The sequence below is a fragment of the Mauremys mutica genome, chromosome 3 (assembly GCF_020497125.1).
Source record: "Mauremys mutica isolate MM-2020 ecotype Southern chromosome 3, ASM2049712v1, whole genome shotgun sequence".
Classification (NCBI taxonomy): domain Eukaryota; kingdom Metazoa; phylum Chordata; order Testudines; family Geoemydidae; genus Mauremys; species Mauremys mutica.
In genome coordinates, this window is record NC_059074.1 from 125952852 (window position 1) to 125978218 (window position 25367).

A 25367-nucleotide genomic window follows, 5' to 3' on the forward strand; every position below is an offset into this window, starting at 1 on the left:
CCATGAAAAATTTTTGAGAACCACTGTTCTAAACCATTTTGCTGTTATGAGTCAAACTCAGATGGTGATTTAAACTATGCAGTTAGTGTAAATTGAGGAGCAAAGAAGTGTGAAGTGGTCACCAAGAATCACTCTTTGCATGGATTTAGCATCCAGGCTCCATTTCAGCAAGGTACTTTAAGCATGTGCCTAACTTTAAGCACAACATTCATCCCTATTCTGCAGAGCCCTTAAACACCTGGCTAAGTTCGGGCACGTGCACGATTTCCAGGGATGCTTAAGCCCCACTGATTTCCTTGAGGTCCATGGGGCCTGCGCCTCCTTGGGCGCTGTGCTGAAGAGGGAGGGGATCACTCACGTGCACCGGGTGAGGCAGCAGTTTCACTGGGGCCGGGCGGGGCCTTGGATAGGTCCCAGCCAGGGGAAATAATTTGCGGGGGGAGCGTTAAGCGTGAACAGCCTGGACAGGAACGACCGGGTCGTGGCCCTTTGTCTCACCTCTCCCGTTATTAGCCGGTTTCCCAGCTGCACCCCGGCTCCGCGCTCTCCACCCCCGGTTACCCCAGGGCAGCAGCCGCCGCCGCCAATCCGGGCCCCTGAGCAGCTCTAGCGACCCCCGCGACTCCCCCCTTCCAGGGCCGAGCGCCGCTCCCCAGCCAAGGCCCCGGCCTAGCCCCGCCCCTTCCCTTTAAACTTCCCGCGCCCGCCCGCCCGCCAATCGCGGCGCTGCCTGTTGGCCCCCGCACATTCCACGCGCCGGGCCCGAGACAGGCCCTGAGCAGCGCCAGTCCCGGCCCGTCGCCGCTCGGGTAGCCAGTAAGTCGGCACGGCCGCTTGCCCGCTCCCCTCCCCCCCCGCCCCGACGTTAGCGCCTCTTCTCTTCCCCGCGGCGAATCTGCGCGACCCGTCCCGCCGCTAACATAGTTTGGGCGGTTGTCAGGGAGAAACAAGATGGCGGCGGAGGAGGACACGGAGCTGCGGGACCTGCTGGTGCAGACGCTGGAGAGCAGCGGGGTACTCAATAAAATCAAGGTATTGGCGGGGGAGGGGTTTGTCCCCTGGGGCGCGAGACACGTGCGTGTGTTGGGGGGGAGGGGAGCGGGCGGAGCCAACGGCACTAACGGTACTAACGGCCACTCCGCCCGCCCCGCGCCATGAGGGGGAGGCGGGGCCGGGGACTCGGTTCGCTTCCTCCTGCGCCGCCCCTACCCCTGCTGGGAGCTGCTAGGCCCAACGCCGACCCCGGGAGTCCGGGACGCGATCGCCGCACTTGTCTGGCCTACGGCGCCCGTGGCGAGCCTCTGCCCTGCGGGATCTTCCGCGCCCGGGGAGCGCCGCAGGCCTGGCCCCGGCCCCGGCCCCTGACCCACCCGCTCGGCCCCTGGCGCTGCGCTCGGGGGCGAGTTTGCGCCCCACGCTCGCGTGTCAGCTCCGGGCCCAGGGCGCGCCTGGCAGAGCCCAAGCAAAGGAACCCGCTCCAAGCCCTTCCATGCTGCAAGCAGAGGCCGTCCAACGTCCCGGTTCAAATAGGGCCCCTCCTGAATGTCCGTGGGCCTGACCCCTGTAGCCTTATTGATGGATGCGTGTGTTGATTACCGAGTGTTGCAAGTGATTTTCGCTTTTATTGGTTAAAAAAGAATCGATCGCCTGAGGGTTACAGCTGCAGGAGTAGTGCTGGTATTAGGAGATCTAGGTGCACACAAGAAACACTGAGCAGATAAACAATCCCACAAATACTAAAATACAGTAGCAGATAAAAAGGGTTCAGCTGTGTGACCAGCATCTCTCACATCTCCCAGTGGGAGTCCCTGGAGTGTCAGTCATTATTCTCCTCATCCTTATCATCACCCAGGGTTGTCATCCTGGTGTCTCGCTATCCATGTCTTCCTTGTGCACACAGGCTGGCCAACCCCTTTTATTCGCAGTCGTGCTTGCACCCACTAAGGGTCATTCATGTGCATAAGGGTTAGTGACTGCGTATTATAAACTGTAAGCCTTTCTTTGGTTGCTAACCCTTGGATTTCCTTTAAATGAGGTTATGTTGGCTTCTTCTTGGGTCACGTAATTAATTTCTTTTAATTCTTTTGACATTCCCATTCAAAATAGACCTGTGAGGTTTCCCAGGATGCCAAAAGGATGAATTCCTTGTTTGTTTCTGGGTATCTTTTATTCTTGTCTGCACCCGTGTGTCTGAATTGCCTTGCAAATCCTGAGGACAGCCGCACTGTTTGGGCCTGACTCAAATATGGTTAACGCTTGTGCATTAAGGAGGAGTCCATGGACTGAGGGTCGAAATGACAGTCTGGACCTATACATTGAATGCTTCCGCCGACGTGCACAGGCAGAAATTGTGGAAAAACAACATCGCTTGCCTCATAACCTAAGTCGTGCAGAACGCAATGCCATCCACAGCCTCAGAAACCATCCTGACATTATAACCAAAGAGGCTGATAAAGGAGGTGCTGTTGTCATCATGAACAGGTCTGACTACCAAAAGGAGGCCGCCAGACAACTCTCCAACACCAAATTCTACAGGCCACTTCCCTCAGATCCCACTGAGGAATACACTAAGGAACTGAACCATCTACTCAAGACACTCCCTACACTAACACCGGAACAAGTCAACATACCCTTAGAGCCCCGACCAGGGCTATTCTATCTACTGCCCAAAATCCACAAACCTGGAAATCCTGGACGCCCCATCATCTCGGGCATTGGAACTCTCACTGAAGGACTGTTTGGATATGTGGACTCTCTACTCAGACCCTATGCCACCAGCACGCCCAGCTATCTCCGTGACACCACTGATTTCCTGAGGAAACTACAATGCATTGGTGAACTTCCAGAAAACACCATCCTGGCCACCATGGATGTAGAGGCTCTCTACACCAACATCCCACACGCTGATGGAATACAAGCTGTCAGGAACAGTATCCCTGATGATGCCACAGCACAACTGGTTGCTGAGCTCTGTGCCTTCATCCTCAGACACAACTATTTCAAATTTGATGACAATATATATCTCCAGATCAGTGGCACCGCTATGGGCACCCGCATGGCCCCACAATATGCCAATATTTTTATGGCTGACCTGGAACAACGCTTCCTCAGCTCCCGTCCACTCACGCCCCTTCTCTACCTACGCTACATTGATGACATCTTCATCATCTGGACCCATGGGAAGGAGACTCTGGAAAAATTCCACCACGATTTCAACAGCTTCCACCCCACCATCAACCTCAGCCTGGACCAATCTACACGGGAGGTCCACTTCCTAGACACTACGGTGCAAATAATTGATGGTCACATTAACACCACCCTATACCGAAAACCTACCGACCGCTATGCCTACCTTCATGCCTCCAGCTTCCATCCCGGGCACACCACAAGATCCATTGTCTACAGCCAAGCACTGAGGTACAACCGCATCTGCTCTAACCCCACAGACAGAGACCAACACCTACAAAATCTCCACCAAGCATTCTCAAAACTACAGTACCCGCACGAGGAAATAAGGAGACAGATCAACAGAGCCAGACGTGTACCCAGAAGCCTCCTACTGCAAGACAAACCCAAGAAAGAAACCAACAGGACTCCACTGGCCATCACATACAGTCCCCAGCTCAAACCCCTCCAGCGCATCATCAGGGATCTACAACCCATCCTGGAGAATGATCCCACACTTTCACAGGCCTTGGGTGGCAGGCCAGTCCTTGCCCACAGACAACCTGCCAACCTGAAGCATATTCTCACCAGTAACTGCACACCGCACCATAGTAACTCTAGCTCAGGAACCAACCCATGCAACAAACCTCGATGCCAACTCTGCCCACATATCTACACCAGCAACACCATCACAGGACCTAACCAGATCAGCCACACCATCACTGGTTCATTCACCTGCACGTCCACCAATGTAATATATGCCATCATATGCCAGCAGTGCCCCTCTGCTATGTACATCGGCCAAACTGGACAGTCTCTAAGGAAAAGGATAAATGGACACAAATCAGATATTAGGAATGGCAATATACAAAAACCTGTAGGAGAACACTTCAACCTCCCTGGCCACACAATAGCAGATCTTAAGGTGGCCATCCTGCAGCAAAAAAACTTCAGGACCAGACTTCAAAGAGAAACTGCTGAGCTCCAGTTCATCTGCAAATTTGACACCATCAGCTCAGGATTAAACAAAGACTGTGAATGGCTTGCCAATTACAGAACCAGTTTCTCCTCCCTTGGTTTTCACACCTCAACTGCTAGAACAGGGCCCCATCCTCCCTGATTGATCTAACCTCGTTATCTCTAGCTTGCTTCTTGCTTGCATATATAAACCTGCCCCTGGAAATTTCCACCACTTGCATCTGAAGAAGTGGGTATTCACCCACGAAAGCTCATGCTGCAAAACGTCTGTTAGTCTATAAGGTGCCACAGGATTCTTTGTTGCTTAAACCTATTGGATTATCCATCTAGTCACTCTTCCAGTTGGAGTGTAAAATTAGCACCAAGGGATTTATTTGGGCAAATGTAAGGGGATTAGAAAAACCTGAAGTTGAAAAGTATATAATGACAGAGGGAAGTCACTAACTTTAAAAATCAGCTCGGTTTGGTCAGGTATGTGTGCCACACTTTAAGCAAAACTGTGCAATTGAAACATTACTGTCCCCTGTAGTTGGAAATAAGTGTGCTGTTTTTTGCTTCCTTTCTTAAATTTCATTCATAGATGAAAAGTGCTCACTATATATAAGACCATATGTAAATACAGTTGATTATAGTATGGTTACTACTAGTAGTTGCTAGTTCAATTTAATTTCTTATGTAAAGTAAGTGTGTGTGTGTGTGTGTGTGTGTCCTTGCTTAAATACTTCCGTTCTAATGTCCTGCAATTTGTAATTAGGCTTGGAAAGTTTTGATTTTTATCAATAAATGTTGGTAAACATTAATTTCACCAACATAAACAAACAACAAAGAAATATTTTTATCTATGTTTGAAATTAACGATTAGGCGAAGTAAGAAAAATGCTGCTTGAGAATTTCTTAGAGTTTAATTTTAGGATGTTTACTTTATGTTCTGACACATGATGTTGACAGTTTGTGTTTTAATGGTAAACAAAGATTTATCTTGATGTTTACTGTCATTCTCTGATCACCCATAACTTCTTACAACTGTGAAAATTAAATAGATAAAAACACTGAAAAATTAAGTTTAAAAATACATGTTGGCTTTATGGATCAAAATCATTTGAAAAAATTGAACTCTGCCAAGTCTAGTTATAATACAGAAACTCACAGTAACTGATAAGGTTAAATTTAGCTGGCCTTGGTTGAGATAAAAGTAGTGAGAGACTCTTGGAAGTTTACATCCTACTCCTCACTTGGCCCCAGTGCCCTACAGAGACTTGTAAATGGTTCCTGTAGCTTCTGCTGATAGCTTTTTTTTTTTTTTTTTTGTTAGTGGCTCCCACTGATGCCATGCTTCCCAGGGCTTTGGAGCTGTGCTCTGACTCTGCTCAGGCTCGAGGCAAAACCCTGTAGCTCTGCTGCTCCAGGTTCTGCTCCAAAGCTCTGGTGCTTCCCTGAGATTGACAGTTTTCATATCTTAAACACAGTATTCTAAATGGCCATGTAGTAGCAGCCGCCTGAATGAGGGTAAGCACAGACTTTTGATAGGTAGTTGTGGTAATTTATGGGAGTTGCGCTACTTCTATTGATCTGACCGATTTTGATAGGCATTTGCATTTCAAGTTGGTTTATATCATGCATAAGGAATTTTTCTTACAGTACATTAAATGTAATAATACTCAACGTATTGCTTGCTTGAGTATTGTGTACCTGTTAGTACTTTATTATTTTTTTTAATAATAATATCTAAGTTAGGGAAAACAAGCTATGCTCTGATATTGCGTATTTATACCTCAAAATTAAACAGTCTACTTTCCAAGGATGGGTGAGCGTAAAAGCTAGAAAGTAAGGCATAGAAGGATGTGTGTTCAGTATCATGTGGAGATCAGTAAGACATAAATGAGAGCAAACTATAAAAAGGGTATGTATGTGACTCTGATGCAGACGAAGTAGAGAGAATGTGAACTTGTCATAAGAGACGAATGTGGAAAGACTCTAGTTAAAATAGAATATATTCAATAGAAGACGTATTATAAAGGTGACCAGCGATAAAACTGGGGAAAATATACGAGACCTATTTGGTTAGTTTTAGGCCTTCTACAGGGACATGTGAAGGAACTTGTCCTGCAGGAGTTTGTATGCGGTTGTAATAATAATAAACGTAGTTTGCTCGGGTTTGGCTTTTCTTTATATTAATATCTTGTGCACATTGGCATTTGTGTCAATTATTTAACTTGACAATGCAAAATGTCTATTACCTTCTAAAACCGTTAATGTTTTGCTGATACACACTTCTTAAACTGAAATATATAATATTAGTGTTCATAATCCATGAGCATGAAATTAGTTAATATTCAAAAACTATCCAGGTGTGTGTTTCTTCCTGTTACTTCATGTATTCTTGTGACATGTTTCTACAAAAGCCTGTTCTTCACATTTGTACTCTTATTACTTGTTTCCACTAAAACTGACAATGTGGTGTGTGCTGTACAAACACAAAAGAAGATTTGGTTCCGAAGAGCTTGTGCTTTTTCTTTTCTTTTCTTCTTTCAGGGAGACAGTCTTCATATGAAAAAGGAAGGCTTCTACTCTTTCCCTTCCTCGTCCCTCATATCCTGCTTTACAACCACTTTTTTCTGACTGGATATGATTTGTTCAAAATAATTTTATGCTCCTTTAGTTGGGTGAAATGTCACTAGTGACATGGGGTTTGCAGCACTCACAACACCTCTTGGTCATAGCAATAGGAGAGCAAGACTCCTTTGACAGCATAAAGCTAACGGCAGCCTGGATAAGTCAGTTTTATAAGTTCATCTTAAAAACTGTTTCTGTTGGGTAGTTATCAGGTTTGCCACAAAAAAGGGTTAAAAAAAGAATAAAATTTATATTAATTAAGATGTTATAAAGTTGATTCTTTATTTTAAAGAACTTATTAGTTTCCATAGCTCCTTCTGTCACCGTTCAGGGCAACTGCACCTATATTCCCCTCCATGGTCCATGAAGAGCACCAACTCGAGGACCCAGGCTAATCAGTCATGACCTCTCTTGGGTAGAGATCTGTGCGTCTCTCCCTCTTTACCAGGGTTTTTCCTGCCATAGTTTCCTGTGGTATCACTAACAAGCCAGACTGCCCAAACAGGCCAGCATCTGCACTAGTATTTCTCTTTGAAGGCTATAAATAGCTGTGATTGCCAGTAGTCACAAGTTACCACACAGCTCTTTCTAAGAAGCACACTTATTCTTAAATCAGAGGCATTACAGAGCAAATATATTAAAAACAATAAAAGAATCTACACCCATGCTACCAGGCTTATCAAAGATCACTCCCCACAAAACCCAAAAAGAACTCTGGTAGGAGTCAGTCCTTCAAACTTAACCAAGGGTTTTTTCTGTGGTTATAGTTTAGTAATAGTTTGAGCTAGCACACTCATTAATAAGTTGGTCTTTTCTTTATACAGTTTGAACTTTTGATCTTGAGACTCCGGGAACAGGTAATCAGCAGACGGTGGTTGTCTCCTCAGGGAGTAGTTTGCATAACTGGAGGTGGCGAATTTGCATTCACTTCCACCTAGAGATTTCCTCAGGCAAACCACTTGACAATGTTTGTCTCAGAAGTCCATTCTCGTCTGGCACATTGTTCAGTGTAGTCCTTTAAAGTTCATAACACTTCACAAGGTTCACATCCTGTCTCCCCTCTAGGAGAGTGGTTATGTACAGTCCTGGCCCAGACCATTTAAAACAGTGGACCTCAAATGTACTTAAACGTAATAAACTCTCCCAAGGATATTGCAAAAAAGATCATATCTGTCATACCATCCATTTATTATAAAGCACATTTTAATAATGTCTATTAATTACTAATTGCCTGAAATACTCAGCACATTTTGTACTATTTAGTCTCACAGGGTGTAATCTCCAGCCTTCCCATCCCTCTTACACGTATTGTTACAGAAGCAGCTTCATTTCAGGAGGACAGCTTGTTCATTAAACTGGAATGACTGTCTAGGTACCATTATAAATAATGTTAACTATACTTTTAGCATTTTTTAGCTTCTTTGAAGTAAATGAGTATTTTTTAAAAAGAACAGGAGTACTTGTGGCACCTTAAAGACTAACAAATTTATTTTTAAGAAATAATTGTTCATATTTTAAATTTAAAACTTGTGCTTGAGCTGATTTCAAGTGTTCCCCTCTTTTTATTTGTAGAGTGGGTATCTCCTACTTTGTTAATGACATGAGAGCCAGATCTGCTTGTGGCACATGAACTTAATCACTATGATAGGATCTTAGCAGGGACAGTTATTTTCATTGATGTAATGTGGTTTTCTAATAGGACTGGGGGATCACTTTGTATGTGGCTCAGGAGGAGATGTCACCAGAGGCTAGGGTGACCAGATCGCAAGAGTGAAATATCAGGACACATTGGGCGAGCAGGGTGGGGGAGACGACGATGATAGACACAGGTGCACAGCCCCGACCAGAGCCATGAGAGGGGGAACATGGCCCTAGGAAGCTGCAAGAGGAGTTGTACGGCCCCTGCTGCAGCCTGCACCACAAGCCACAGGGCAAGGATTCATGGCCCCAGCTCCAGCCCCCAGTAGAAGCCACGGGGCCAGGGGCACAGGGCTCTGGCTCCAGCCCCCGGCTGAAGCTGCAGGACAGGGGCACAGGATCCTGGTTGCAAAGTCAGATCCAGTTGCAGGGCAGGGGAGTGAAGGGTCCCAGTTCTAGCTCTGGCTCCAGCCACAGTCGCAGAGGGGAGGCCCCCAGTCCTGCCTTCAGCCACTGACAGCTGAAGCAACCTACGTCACAGAGGTCTGGAATCAGTGAGTCTAAATTATAGACTTAGTCGTAATACATATTTAAACATACAGATTTATTTGTATACTAAACAAAGAGGGGTAAAGGGCCGGGTTTTTTATTCAGTCAATAAATCAACTTTCCAATTTGCATACCTCTCAGATATGCCAGAAGTCTACTATTTCTGGGATAACTTTGCCATAGTCATGACTTGCTTCTGGGCAATCTCAAAGCTGTAGAAGTCCTTGCAACTCATCCGGAAATTCATTTTGACAAGGGTTTCACTCCGCACCAAGTCTATGCTGCTTCGATTCTGGACATCAGTCCATGCACCTTTCATGATTGAAAATACACGCTCTGAGTATGCATTGCTTATGGGTATACTGAGCACGTATGACACCAGCTTTGCCATGTTCAGGAATTCAGTGCTACTGTCCTTGTTTCTCAGCACTTGACACCAGAGTTCCCCACCTGAATAGTTTCCAGGTTCCAACTTGGAATTGATGTCTTTGATGATAGAGCTGATCAAGATCCACTGTTTTCTGAAGGTTTACAGCTGTCACGGCCGCAGACAGATCCTTGTATTCGAATACCCTATTAACTTTGATGTTCAAGCACTGGGTATTGAACAAGTAGCCAGTTGTTGAAAAATCAAACCATTTCTTCAAATATAGGATCATAAAATTTCATTAAATCTTTCTGGAGACATGTAGCAGTGACAGGCAGCATGTCAATTAATGCATTTTCAACTTTGGAGCCAAAGAATTTGTCATTTTTCCATTGCTGAAGTTTAATTCTCAGAGTATTCATTATGGCATACACTTCACATGCTGTCATACTCTCATTTTCCAAACAGAGCACAGTATCATTGAAGATTTTCAGGACATTCTGGAGGGAAAACAGATGAACCTCAACTTTGCTAGGCCCCTCACCTTGTTCACAGTTTTCACTGTCTGAGAACAGCATCCATAGAAATTTTGGGCACTTCTCACTGCCCAGAGAAACAAAATAGCACTTAACAGCCTGTCACATATTTACAAGCCTGTTTACAGCTGGAAAAAGACTCAATCAGCACGTTGGAACATGGCACAGTAAAGTGGCATACTCTATTTCTACAAAGTCAAACATATCCTTCAATACTGCTACTCTCTTAGCAGAACTGCTGAAATGATTGAACATCTTAATCACCAGAGTCTGTGTCAATTTGTAGGGTATTGCTAGCATGTTTCACAGCGTTGTGCACAACATGGGCAGGGCAGTTTGCTGGCAAGATATTTTCATTTTGTTTTTTTAAATTCTGGTACACTGATTGTCGCTTTCCATAATTCACGTTTGCATTATCAGCACAGTAGGAAGACACTTTGTTTAGGTCTAGTTTGTGTGTTGCAAGTTTTTCAAGTAATGTGTTGCTTATTGCCTCTGCAGTCTCTTCACTTTGCTCATAGAAGTCTAACAGTTTATCTTGGACCTCATGTTCAGGTGTCCAGGTGTCAATGATAAAGGGAAAGTTTTCACATTGCCCTTGTTAGATGCATCTGTGGCAATGAGAAATAGGGACCATCTGGCTTGCTGAGGTCTTTTAAAAATTCTGTTGAGAACGGTGACAGCACATTATTGATCAATGCCTCTGCTTTAGTCCGGCCACAGCTGACGTGCTTTGTAATTGTTGAATCTGGATACAAGGTAGGCTCCAGTTTAAGTTCACAGTCACACAAGTGATAGGAGTGTTGATGGGCTACTGTGCAGTAAACTTGAGTTAGTTCAGTAGCGATAACCTTGTTGAAGGATTCATTTGGCTTGCTGAAAAAATGTGAGACCAAAGTATTGCTCTTGTGAGTCTGGGTGTTTTGTCCATGATTTTTTGATTCAGCATGATGCTTAACATCAGACTCGTCACCATGGCAAATGCTAAATTCCTTCCTGCATGCTTTACAAAAGGCTTTTGAATCACACACACCTGGATTCGGAAATCCTAGGAAAGTGGCTTCTCATTCTGTCCTGTATCTGCACTGTCTTTTTTTGTTTTTTTGGTAGTTGGCTCCTCCCTTGCCGTTGCCATTTCAGGTGGGGTTTTCCGCTGAAGATTGTTAGCTTAGCTAGCCACTGAAAAGAACTACTACTTATGTGTTATTACGTGCCCACTGTAGTTTGTCCTACGGTATGCACTGTGGTTCAGAACTGTAAACTACATATCCCTACCGTAAATTTGCATTACACCAGAAAACAACCTGAAAAACCAAAATTGCCAGTAGATAACCAATCACAGTCGGGTTTAATGGGGCATTCCCAATCAACTAATTTTCTATTTCACTACCAAATATTAAATTTTACCTGACTATCTCGACAAATGGTGTCCCGATTGTACATCAAACAGATGTACGCTGCCAAGTGCAATCCCTGCTTGCTAATGTGGGTAAGTGAACTGGGCAGCAGCTTAGCAGTGCTCTGCCCCAGCCTGCTCTGTGTAGAATCAGCATGTGCAGAGAGAGGCAGGTGCCTCCTTTCCTTGGCTCTGCCATGAGCAAGGTGGACCGGTCTGCACACACTCTGCTGGGGAGGAAGATGCAGCCTCTGACACTTACCTCAGGGACCTGCCGGCCACTTCCTGGGAGCCACCTCAAATAAGCACTGCTGGGACCCACCACTGCATTTCCTACCGCCGCCTTCAGTTGAGGAAGTGAGCAGCAGGAGGGGCGGGGCTGGCCTGGGGCATGCATGACATGGCCAGAGGCACGCTGGTCCGCCTGGACCTGTTCTACCAGCATGCATCTTCCTGTTGGGGGTGGGCCCATGCTGCGCCACGTAGCTCCCCTGCCCAGTGCCCCCTGGATGCATTATGCCTTGCACCCCCTGAACCCACTATGCCCAGAGCTCCCCCACAACAAATGAACAGTGTTGTGCACACCGCCCCGCCCACAGCCCCACCACAGCTGCCCAGCACCCCACACAGAACCCCCCCCCAAAACTCGCTAGTTTCCCAATACACACAGATTTTCCCTCCCAGTGCCCTTCCCCACAGCCCCACCACCACAGCTACACAATGGCCCACACACACAGCCTGCCTAGTGCCCTGACACACACAGATCTCCCCCACTTCCCAGCACCCCCTCCAATAGGCCCCCACTACCTAGCACCCCAAAACACACAAACCTCCCCCACTGCCCAGTGGCCTCCACACCCTCACAGCCCAGCACCCCCCACACACACCTCCCAGACACTCACCATCACACTCTGCCCCCTTCCCTGGCCGCACTCATGAGCCCTGCTGGGAGGCCTCTGGCTCCTAGACTGAGAGTGGCGAGGGGAGTCTCCAGATTCTCCACGTGCTGCACCCGCCACAAGCACGAGCTCTGTGGTTGGTGGCTCCCATTGGCCGGGAAAGGCACCAGTGGGAGCTGCCAGAGTAATGGAGTGGGGCTTACAGGCACCGGCAGCATGCAGAGCTGCCGCCCCCTTCTCCCCCCCCCCCCCAGCCAAGAGTCAGAGGGACCTGCCAGGGGCTCAGATGGGGAGTCCCAACAGTGCTTACCTGGAGCGGCTCCCAGGAAGCATCCGGCAGGCAGGTCCCTCTGGCTCCTACGGTCACAGGTCGGGGCGGGGGGGCTCTCTGTCTGCTGCCGGCACCTGCAAGCCCTGCCCCTGCAGCATGCGACGGAGACCTCCTTGCTGCCTCTGTGCCTGGGGCTGCACTGCAGGCTCCTGCCAGTGGGCAGGCGCCGGGAGCTGCCCCAGGAAGAAGAGATGAGCAGCACCGGCAGCAGCGTGTGTTGCTTCTCCACCAGACGGTCCCGATATCAGGACAAAGTGTGTCCCAACTGATGTAAGGTTGGGATACGGGACAAGTCCCCTAAAATTGGGACTGTCCCGATAATATCGGGTGTCTGGTCACCCTGCCAGAGGCCCTCTTCTTTTAGGGATGTTTGGAAGGAGTACCAAGGTGTCTAGAGAGAATTACTCATCCTGTATTGTGGAGAACCACTGAGTTTGCCTCTTAACCTGCCTAAGGAGAGGAGACTGGTACCCCCTTATGCACCAGTTCCTGTCTTCCATTAATAAACGATTAAGGCCTGGTCTACACTACGCGTTTAAACCGGTTTAAGGAGCGTAAAACCGATTTAACGCCACACCTGTCCACACTAAGAGGCCCTTTATATCGATATAAAGGGCTCTTTAAATGATTTCTGTACTCCTCCCTAACGAGAGGAGTAGCACTAGTATCGGAATTACCATATCGGATTAGGGTTAGTGTGGCCGCAGATCGATGGTATTGGCCTCCGGGTGGTATCTCACAGTGCACCACTGACCGCTCTGGACAGCAATCTGAACTCGGATGCAGTGGCCAGGTAGACAGGAAAAGCCCCACGAACTTTTGAATATTTCCTGTTTGCCCAGCGTCAGCACATGTGGCGATGCAGTTAAAAATCAAAATAAAAAAAAGAGCTCCAGCATGGACCATGCAGATGTGATCGCTGTAAGGGCAGGCAAATCTGTTGTATCAGCGCTCCATTACAGAAGACGAAATTCAAAAACATTTTTAAAAATTCTCCACACAGACGCCATAGCAGGGACTCAGCGCACTGCTGTGTGACAAGCGTAGCGGAAAGCCAAAGAATCAAATGGACGTTCATGGAGGGAGGGAGCGGGGACTGGAGGACTCAAGCAATCCCACAGTTCCTGCAGTCTCCGAAAAGCATTTGCATTCTTGGCTGAGCTCCAAATGCTTCTAGGGTCAAATACAGTGTCCGCGGTGGTTCAGGGCACAGCTCGGCAATTTACGCCCCCCACCCCCAGAAGTGAAAGGGAAAACAATCCTCTATTGACTCTTTTACATGTCACCCTATCTTTACTGAATGCTGCAGATAGATGCGATGCTGCAGCAGTCAACACCAACATCCTCGCTCCCCCCTCCCCCCGCCATGGGTGGCTGATGGTGCAATATGGCTGATATCCATCATCGTCATCAGCCTTTTGGCACATGGGGCAGTGCAAAAGGACTGGTAACCATGCCGACTAGCATCCACTGAGGTCGACCATGGGCGCCTGTGTAAAAAAACTCCTGATTTTTCCTGGTAGATGGTGCAGTATGGCTGGTAACCATCTTCATCATAGCAACAGGGGGCTGAGCTCCATCAGGCCCCGCCCTTCATGTGTAAAGAAAAGATTCAATTGTCCCTGGACTAGCAGCGCGATGCTGGGCTCCTGTCCCCCACACTGCTTAATGTCCTGTCTGGACTATCATAGCAGCTGGAGGCTGCCTTCCCCTCATTTTATCTCACTAACAAGTCACTGTTTCTTATTCCTGCATTCTTTATTACTTCATCACACAAGTGGGGGGACACTGCTAAGGTAGCCCAGGAAGGCTGGGGGAGAACAGAATCAACAGGTGGGGTTGTTGCAGGAGGACCCCCTGTGAATAGCATACAGCTCATAATTTCTGCGGGAGCTGACACAGAGCAGCTGTGCTCTCTGGTTCTCTGATACACTGGTTATCTAGTACACTTGCCCCATATTCTAGGCAGGACTGATTCTATTTTTAGATACCAAAAAGGAGGGATTGACTCAGGGAGTCATTCCCAATTTTGGCTTTTGTGCCCCCGGCTGATCTCAGCCAGGGGCACTTATGACAGCAGTAGATGGTGCAGTGCAAAAGGACTGGTAACCATGATCATCTTACTGCCAATTTATGGCATGATAGATGGTACAGTATGGCTGATAACCATCTCTGCTGTCATGCAAAAGCAAATGCATGCCGCTGTGTAGCGCTGCTGAATCGCCTCTGTCAGCGGCATCTAGTACACATACGGTGACAGTCACAAAAGGCAAAACAGGCTCCATGATTGCCATGCTATGGCGTCTGCCAGGGCAATCCAGGGAAAAAAGGCGTGAAATGCTTGTCTGCCGTTGCTTTCCCAGAGGAAGGAGTGACTGACGACATTTACCCAGAACCACCCGCGACAATGATTTTTGCCCCATCAGGCACTGGGATCTCAACCCGGAAATTCCAAGGGGCGGGGGAGGCTGCGGGAACTATGGGATAGCTACGGAATAGCTACCCACAGTGCAATGGTCCAGAAATCGGCGCTAGCCTCGGACCGTGGACGCACACCACCGATTTAATGTGTTTAGTGTCGCCGCACGCACTCGATTTTATACAATCTGTTTTGCTAAACCGGTTTATGTAAATTCGGAATAATCCTGTAGTGTAGACGTACCCTAAGAGAATACTTCAAGTGTTCAGTCTGATCAGGGAATGCTTTGTTTAACCTGCTGTAAGTGCATCTGGCTTCTATGGCATTAGTAGAGTGAGAGAAATCTGTTTGAAACCAACAAGGAAGTTAGGTGACTTGTAAAGAAACAAAATGAGGTAAACTTTAAATGTTAGGTGCTGGTGGGGAAATTAACCATAATCTTTAAATTTGTAAGAATAATATTATAATTACTTAGTTGATTTCTTAACTTTTTTACAAGCTCCTTTTTTTTTTTTGACTGATTCACAAGGGCTGTTACCCAACATTCCCAGAAAAAATCAAGCACTTCATGAACTTTTACTGTCAAATTCAATTGTAAACATTGAACATTCCCACTGAAGGGAAATCTTTGCTGGGAATATTGTGTCTGGAGAAGCCTTTTACTAGAAAACTTTTATTATAGTAACTGAAATATTGTCATTTCAACTTCTGTGGGGGGCAAAAACCCCAGTAATGTTCTGTCTTAACTTGTGCTCAGAAAATATATATTGAGTAACACCCTCCCCGAGCACTGCAAGTTTCAGCTCTGTAAAGTGCCAGTGTAGACGGTGCTCCAGTGGTGGGAGCTACTTCCTACATGGAGGTGGTTGGTTGGGTTTTTTTTTTTTTTTTTTTGAGCGCTGGGAGAGAGCTATGCCGCGACTACACAAGCCATGTTAAAGCACTGCCATGGCAGCGCTTAAACGTTGCTAGTGAAGACATGCCCTTAGTGACAACCATACAACACAATTCTCATAACTTCATATGCATTAATTATATACATATATGGAGAAAGAAATGACTTTCAGCAGATCATAACTTTTCCCCTGATACCTTACAAGGCATGCTTTATGTGTAATATAATTATATACAGATGAGGAATATGGGGAGTTACAGGGTGCTCCCCCAAGGTACAGAATGTCACACCAAGTATGCTATATCCACTGTATCATGCTTGGCCACATGTTCCTTGATCTCCTCAAAGAATTCTAATAGATTGGTGATTTCCCTCTACAAAAGCCATGTTAATTTTTCCCCAACAAATTATTTTCATCTACATGTTTGATAGTTCTATTCTTTACTATGGTTTCAACCAGTTTGCCTGGTACTGAAATTAGCTTTACTGATCTGTGATTGCCTCTGGAACCCCAGCTGTATGGAAAGCCTTTGGGTCCAAGTTTCCATGCAGCTTACAGGCAGTTCTCTTTTGTGATGGTACCTTTTAATTTCCATCTAACTAGTTCACTCATTTTGTGTAGGTTCCCTTTCTGAAGTTAAATGCTAGTATGATGTGCTTCTTTGGTATTTCTCCCCACTGGTACTCCCACAAGGATGTTAAATTTAATTATGATATAGCTGATATTACTGAGCGATTCAGCGATATTCACCTCTTGGACCAGATACTGAGTTCCACTTAGGACTAAATCAAGAATTTCCTCTTCCCTTCGGGGTTCCAGGACCAGCTACTCCAAGAAGGAGTCACTTACAGTATCTAGAAACTTTTATCTCTTCATCCCGTTCTGAAGTGACATGTACTCAGTCAAGATGGGGATACTTGAAATCCCACATTATTATTGAGTTTTCTATTTTTATAGCCTTTCTAATCTGCCAAAGCATTTCACAGTCACCCTCACCATCCTGGTCATGTGGTCAGTAGCATATTCCTACTGTTATACTCTTATTATTCAAGCATCGAATTTCTAGCCATAGAGATTCTGTGGTACAGTTTGATTTATTTAAGAGTTTGACTATATTTGACTCTGCTTTCTTTCACATATAGTACCACTCCTGCACCAACATGACCTACTCTGTCATTCCTATATATTTTGTATCCTTACCATGTCCAATTGATTATCCTCATTCCACCAACTTTCTGTGATGCCTATTATATCAATATCCTCATTTAATATCAGGCACTCAAGTTCACCTATCTTAGTATTTAGACTTCTGCCATTTGTATACAAACATTTATTAAGTTTGTCACTTTTTAGGTGTCTGCCATGATCTGATGTAATTGAATGGAACTCTCTTTCATTTGACTGTTTCTCTTTGATTCCTGGCTTTATCAATTTCTAGCCTGTCCTCCTTACTAGAATATAGACTTCCCATTAATAGATGCTCCCCTAAGGGATGTCTGTGTCTGAACTGTGTGCTCCTCCACAGCTGTTTGCTTTCCCCCAGCCCTTATTTTAAAAACTCTACAACCTTTTTAATTTTATATGTCTGCAGTCTTGTTCTGTTTTGCTTTAAGTGGAGCCCATCTTTCCTGTATAGGCTCCTCCATTCCCAAAGGGTCCCCCAGTTTGTAATAAACCAAAACCCTCCTCCATACACTATTGTCTCATCCATGCACTCAGACCCTGCGTTTCTGACTAACTGGCCCTGCACAGGGAACTGGAAGCATTTCAGAAAATGCTGTCATGCAGGTCCTGGACTTCAATCTCTTACCTACCAGCCTACATTTGGCCTCCATGACCTCTCTCCTACCTTTCCCTATGTCATTGGTACCTACATGTACTATGACCACCAGCTCCTCCCAGCACTGCACTTATCTGCCTAGATAACTTGAGAGATTTGCAACCTTTGCACCTAGCAGGTAGTTCACCATCTAAATGGATGAAGGTTCATTAAAGGTATATATGTTTGGTTTTTTTTCAACAAATGCAAGGATAGACCAAAATGCTGTACCTTGGAATATTGTATGAGGGATGTAGGGAAAGTCAAACATAAGGAAGTATTTATGCAAGACTTAAATTTGAATGTTCAAGAAGAAAAATCGATGAATGAATGAAAATGAATAAAAAAAAATAAAAAGCTATACTCATTTTATAGAGATCGTTTTATACCTTGAATACTGCTCAGATTCGTGAGTTTAGATTCTGTTGCATGTCTCCTGACCAGACACTGCAGAAATGTCTATATCTTACTATTAACATTTTCTTAATCTTTGAGTATGTTGTTTGTGTACATTTCCTTGTCATAGAAATGTTTATTAAATGTGGGCATTTCAAAGACATGTAAGGGACTTAAATGTCCAACTTGTATTCAAAATTAATAGGAATTAGGTGCCCAGTCCACCTAGGCAGTGTTTAAAGAAAAAAAAATCCCACCCTGACGGTAGAAATGACCTAATAGGCCATGTACAGTGGAACCTCAGAGTTATGAACAACAGCATTTTTCTTCTGCATAGTAATGTTTCAAAGCTGTATTAAGTCAATGTTCAGTTGTAAACTTTTGAAAGAACAACCATAATATTTTGTTTAGCGTTACAAACCTTTTAGAGTTACGAACAACCTCCGTTCCCAAGGTGCTCATAACTCTGCGGTTCTACTGTAGTTCACATTCCTATTGTTTCTTCCCTTTGTTTTTTTTTTTTTTAGATTGTGAAAACTCTTCTTTCCCAGCCCGAAGCCACATTGCATATAGCTGTAGTTTAATAAAATGATGACATTTAGGGGTATTAAATTCAATACAAGTACCTCCGGAAGAAGCTGGGGTCAGTCTAAACAAATATTTGGCAGGCTACTTGTTGCTTCTTATATTCGAATTGTGGGGAGAAAATAGTGACAGCAAAAATACGGTTTCTTTTTTAATTTGATAGGCAGAACTACGAGCAGCTGTATTTTTGGCACTTGAAGAGCAAGAAAAAGTAGAGGTAAGGAGATAAAATAATGTAATTTCTACTTCAGCTTTCAGTAAACTCTTAATGCAATAAAAAGTACAAAAATACAAATAAAAAGTTCGTTTTTTGTCACTTTGCCAAAAGTATGTTGATAACCTTAGATCCTTACTGATTTCAGTGGTAACAGGATCAGGCTTTAAATATGACAACAGAAATATCAAGATTTTACTCAAAAAATTTTCTAGTTCTTTAGATGTTTGGGTCACAACAGTGATACGAAGTGTTGGAGTTTATTCACTGAAAAATATAAAAAACTATCTATCTCTTCTATTTTTTCCTTTTTATAAGATCTGGTTACATTCATAACATCTCATTCACAATCGGTTAGCTCTCTTGGGTAAATATTGATCTTGGCTAGTTTTCAAATAGCATGTTATCCAGTTGTCCAGAATGACTCTTAAGAGGATAGGAAAGAGACAAGGTGGACGAGGTAATATGTTTTATTGGACTAGCTTTTGTTGCTGGAAGAGATAAGCTTTTTAGCTTCAGAGGTCCTTGAAGAAGAGCTCTTGTCTCTTCCACCAGCGGAAGTTAGCCCAATAAAAGATACTAGCTCACCCACCTTATCTCTGTCATATCCTGGGACCAACACGACTGCAACAACACTACAAACATCTAAAAAAGATACTCCAGTCCATCAAGTGTGTTCAGAAATTCTTTTAAAATGCTTCTTATTGATATTATATCATATTCGATCATAAGACTTCTGAAATGTAAAAGATGGAAGTACTTTCAAAAAGCACATTATGAAAAATTAATTAATGCATGCAGTTGCCAAGAGTACTTCTGCATTTTAAAAAAAATATTCTAAAGGAACTTTATCAGTTTACTCGTGTATAAGCTTACATTTAAAATGAGAGCCTCTGAATTATCAATGTAAAGTTTAAGAAAACATATTTCTCATTTGCAAATTTCTGTGCTTTTTGTGCTTCTGGTGACTCTGCAGCAATAGTTAACACAGACAAAGGCTCTCCCTGGAGATGTACAGACATCATTATTAGACTGATTCATGAACAGTGATATTTTGGTATGCTGGTGATCTTGGTTTAGAATTTGGCATTATCTAAATTGTATAGTGATTTTTCAGACCAAAAACTGCAAGTTAATTTCTCCTTGATTTTAAAATGTAAGCTAAATAGAACAGATCTAGTAGGGGAAATTAGCACTTAGACACTTGCAGGAAGGTATTGCAAAAAATAGAAAATAAAATTGTTTAGTAATCCCATGTTAACTAATAGTTTAGTCCATATTTTCCTGAAGAATCTGCAAATTCTGTTTTTAAAAAACAGAGCAAGTGCAAAATAGTAGGGCTGTCAAGCAATTTAAAAAAACTAATTGCGCGATTAATCATACTGTTAAACAACACTAGATGTTTGTATGCCCCTTCATAATATCTGGCATGTATGCTGGTTACAAAAGTCCCATGCCAATGCCTGGTCTCACTTTCTGTTGACATTGTAAATAGGAAGAGGGCAGAATTATCTTCTGTAAATGTAAACAAACTGGTTTGTCTGAGCGATTGGCTGAGTGCACTTGTAGGCTCTAAAGTTTTACATTGTTTTATTTTTTGTACATAATTTTACGTTTGTAAGTTTAACTTTCATGATAAAGAGATTGCACTACAGTACTTGTATGAGGTGAAATGAAAAATACTGTTTCTTTTGTTTATCATTTTTACAGTGCAAATATTTGTAATAAAAATATAAAGTGATCAGTGTACACTTTGTATTCTGTTGTAATTGAAATCAATATATTTGAAAATGTAGGAAAAATTCAAAAATATTGAATTTCAATTGGATTCTATTAACAGTGCGATTAAAACTGATTAGTCGCAATTAATTTTTTTTTGCATTAATGCGGCCAATTAACTGCGATTAAGCGACAGCCCTACAAAATAAAATTGGCAAACTTCTGTTTTTCAGTAGTTGTTTTGCTCAACAGCTAAACTTGTAATTTTTTTAACTGTATGGAAAAACATAAAAATCTGTAACCTGCTGAACTATTCCTACCTTATAATAATGTTTCTATAGCCAAACTATAATCCCCTGGGGTTTGTAACAGAAATATCAAGACAGCCTTAATTATGGCTATCTAAATGTGCTGCTTTTCTAATTACTACTAGTACACTTAGTCTAAAAGTACATTTTATTTGGTAAAGTGGATTGTTTAAGCTGTGAGGCCTGTATGCCCAGAACTCTTGATGAGGTGTTAAATTGCTTTGCAGTACAGGGAAATCCTTATTTATTGTCCTTGATTTTTCATCTTTCAACAGAACAAAACACCCCTGGTAAATGAAAGCTTGAAAAAGTTTCTAAGTACAAAAGATGGTAAGCTCTTCCCTGTTCATTAACTTATACATTCCTCAGATATGACAAATATTTTGAAGAAAATGAAGGTAAATCCATTTGCTCTTGTTTTGCAATATGATCCTGATTTTGGTCATAAACAGATTTGCAGTAAAGGTAGAAGCCAGTCCTGCTCCCATTAGATAAATATCAAAATTACCATTGCACATGCTGAAGTTAAGATTGAGTCCAGAGTTTTTAAAGCTAATATTCTGTTATTGCCATAGTCTCAGTTGAGAGGACTGATTTCTGTAGGTATTTGAATTAATTGCAGAGGAATTTTTTTTCCATTGTTTTGTCATTTGTTGATTTACAATAATTCAGTTGAGCCTTTTTAACACAGCAGAAAGAGCAACCTGAAGCTGTAATATGAAATTAGATTGTAGAGCTACAGCATTAAAAGTGTGTGTGGGACAGGCACCAAGATTAAGATGTCTTTGAGCTAGTTTTTTATTTTATTTATTTTTTTAAAAGATTAAATGGGGCATGAATTTTAGAAGGAGCCTTGAGTTTTGCTCCAACAGTTCTGGTTTAATTTAAATGTCTTCCTGATTTGGATTGAGGATTAGGCAGTTAAATACCTAAACCAGGCCTGCAGAATTGTGGTGGACAGAGGAGACCAGATTGAGGATCTCTTTAAAATCAGGTCCTTAATATAAGAGAATTTAATTCTGTTTGATGTGCCAAATGATTTTTTTTTCCTTTTTCTTTTTAGGTCGCTTGGTTGCTGGTCTTGTTGCAGAATTTCTTCAGTTTTTCAATCTTGACTTTACATTGGCTGTTTTTCAGCCTGAATCAAGCACAGTAAGGAAGATACTGTTTTTAATCATATGCTAACTTGACTGTTAGAATCTGAAATGAACAAATGCAGAAGCTTTATTGGATTTGGTTTTGGTCTATGCATGTTACTCAAATTTATATGCTAAATATCAGTAGGGCCGCCCAGAGGATTAAGGGGGCCTGGGGTCTTCGGCAGCGGGGGGCCCCCGCTTCGGCAGTAATTCGGCGGCAAGGGGGGGGATCCTCCCACCACCAAAGTGCCCCAAAGACCCATGGCGGGGGGCCGCCGCCGAATTGCTACCAAAGACCCGGCACTTTGGTGGCGGGTCCCGGAGCGGAAGGACCCCTCCGCCACCAAATTGCCACCGAAGACCCGGAGCGGAAGACGCTCCGGGGCCCCGGGAGTTTTTCGGGGGCCCCGGAGCGAGTGAAGGACCCCGCTCTAGGGCCCCCAAAAAACTCTCATGGGGCCCCCTGCAGGGCCCGAGACCTGGGGCAAATTGCCCCACTTGCCCTCTCCTCCCGCCCCTACCCCCCGTCTGGGTGGCCCTGAATATCAGCTGGAATTTAGTAATGTGTACATGCATCCCTACACTAATCCAAGCCATAGACTGTCACAAGTACAGAAAAAGGATGCTTATGTAATTGATTATTCATAGGTTGTTGGGTTTTTTTAAAGTTGACTCTGCTAAAAGCATAAGTGCTTCATCAATTCTTTTCTCCCTCTGTCATTTTTAAATAAATTAGTTTTGTCTGTGGAGCTATCTGTGCTCATAATAGTCAAGGGTTCTATTAATCAAATAATGATGTTCCTTTGGCCTGTGTGCCAAATTTTATGTCTCTATTGTGGAAGAAATGAACTCCACTCTCAGGTTGGAAGCAACAAAATCAGAGACAGCTTTAATCAGGACATGCAATTGCAAGGGAAGAACACAGCTGACAGAGAGCATCCCTGCCTCAGTTTCTCCAAAGTACAAGCAAAATCACACAAGCATTTATACCTCTTTGTGACATGCATTAATTAAAAACATCAGCATTTTATTTAGGCTATTTGCTATCTATTCCAGTATTTTCTCACTTTCTCTTCTCAAACATCGTTATCTCAAGGCTAGATCACACTGACTATTCTGCTTTTTTCCACTCGCTTCTGACGTGAGCCCTGCTTCTGCAGGTCTCTTGATATTAGGCTAAGACTTGACAGAACAGTTACTTTGTCTCTGACACTTAAATGGCTGCATTTAAACCCTCTCTTTCTTTCCCTGCTTCCACACTATCAATGCAGCAATACTGAATTGAGAGTAAAATAACTCACTCTATAATGTCAGAAAGTGGTTCTGCTGTAAGAGAAACTGGAGGAAAAATAAGTGATTGTATGCAAGTGAGCCAAACAACACAATAAGCAACAAGGTTATGTGCTTGGGGTGTTGGCCTACAATTCTGTTACAAGAGGAGGAGACTGAAAATGGCTTTTTTTTTTTAAGTAGTACTATATTTAGCTATGTCTTCTAAACACTTTTTCAATTATAAAATACCTATATATGACATTGATTATTTCTAATTGAAAATATTTTCCATCTGTTTTAAAACAAATGTTTATTCCTTCACAAAGTTTTTATTCTTATTGATCACTTTTCAGTTTAGTTTTCTAGAATAATTGCTAAACTAGTTATTTAAGCTTGAATTTGAGCAAGAATGATTTTTTTCACGTGAATGAAATATTGATTTCATATCCATTTTAAAAAGTGGCTAGATATAAGGCATTTGTTAATTCAGTCTAGATAAACAGATTAAAAACTGGTGATTCATATTAAATCCTAGTGGAAGGACTTTTGCCCTGTTTCACAGAAGAAAATTCAGAAAAATCTTCTGCAACTGACTTAATCCTAAAACCACCTAGACTCCCATGCTGTGCTAAATGTCCTCAGCTCCATGTGTCTTCAGAATCAGCTCTGATTAAGAGGAGCTTATATACCTGAGAAATATTTCAAGTATTCCCTATTCATTACATAACATGAAGGTCTGTTCTGAAAATGGCACTTCCTACTAACAGATTTCTCCCTTGCTGTCTCTAGAGTCACATCTGCTGAGTTCAGTAGCCAAAAATGCTGTTACTACACTGCTTCTGTTAGCCCTACAGAACCAACATAGCTGAGAATGCAGGCTGAGTTCTCTTTGTTGTGTGTTATCAACAGTTGTTTGTTTTTTTGTTTTTTTTTACTAAGATGCAATCAGTTATTCCTCTGCAAACTTAAGGAAAAGCATAGTTTTCTATTGATTAATGAAAAGAAAAAGACCCAGCTTGACTCTCAAAATCCAAATTGAGATTGTGGGACTGGCATTTTTGGGGTGTGGTAAAGGTGGGAATCTTTGTTTGTAAAATGAGCATATTTGATAAGGAGCTGTATTGAAATAAAATAAATATAGAATTCCACAATGGCACATTTATGGTCATTTTTCAGATTATAATCTCTTTTGAAATCTGTTTATCTTTCAGTAACTTTCCATAATTTATTTACAGTATTTGCTATTGATTTTGTTTCCTCACAGCACACCCTCTTATATGATCCTAGAGTGAAGTAATACATTTTGTGCAGTTATTTCTGTAGTAGTAGACCCCTAATTTAATGGGATTGAGTAATTCAGAGGATTAGAGGGTTGTACAGATGTTTTCAGTTCAAGGTCTTTGATTTGAGTAAAGCCAGGCCTTTACGGACTAAATGATTATATAGTTGTGATGGCTCATCAAGTTGCCTATGTGAAATATGTTGGCGATTTTAGTCTGTTTTGAATGAGATGATGTCTACATCGCAAGTAAAATTTAGTGTTTGATTTCCCTGTATTTTTGAAAAGAGGGCTACAGCTCCCATTAAGTCACCTTAAGAATTAAAGAGGAAGGATGCCATTTGTAGTCATTCTGTACTCATGTCAGTGAAACTTGGACAAACCATACTATCACATTTTTGTCTCTCAGCTACATGTGTAAAAGTTGAATTTAGAGCTACCTTTGTTCATTTTTTATTGAACTGATTTACAAGCTATTCTATAATCTTGTTGCTGATGTTGAGAACAAAGGAATTTGGAAAAAAGATTAGGACAAATTTTCATCTGGGTCGTTAGTTAAAATCGGATTTCTTTGGACCCATAGAGGCTGGAAATTAAGGCTTTGATTCTGCATACTGCTCCACATAGGTGAAGCCATGTGCTTGCACAGTTCCATTGAAGTCACTGAAACCCTGCATGGAGGCCGTGGTCCATTTGTGCTGAGCTTGTTGCAGAATCATTGGTTGAAGTATGGTATGACCCAGTTTTAAAAGGTAATAGACTAAAATAACTTGAATATAAAATTATTTTAATCTTAATTATGTGTTAAGTGACGTGGAATATTCGTTTTGTTTTTGTAAGTTCTATAAT

At 43.0% G+C, this 25367-nt stretch overlaps 1 protein-coding gene across 2 annotated transcripts in view; it reads left to right on the top strand.

The window, feature by feature from the left end:
* The first annotated feature begins 731 nt into the window (after nt 1–731).
* Nucleotides 732–25367, top strand: part of CEP43 (centrosomal protein 43) — a 68683-nt gene continuing 44047 nt past the window's right edge. The window contains exons 1-4 of one of the 2 annotated variants that reach the window (XM_045011663.1): nt 732–1032; nt 18751–18804; nt 21104–21158; nt 21892–21980. In XM_045011663.1, the coding sequence (XP_044867598.1) occupies nt 952–1032; nt 18751–18804; nt 21104–21158; nt 21892–21980 (279 nt within the window). In that variant the 5' untranslated portion in view covers nt 732–951. The remainder of the gene's footprint in view (nt 1033–18750; nt 18805–21103; nt 21159–21891; nt 21981–25367) is intronic. The other variant, XM_045011664.1, reaches the window with a different exon arrangement.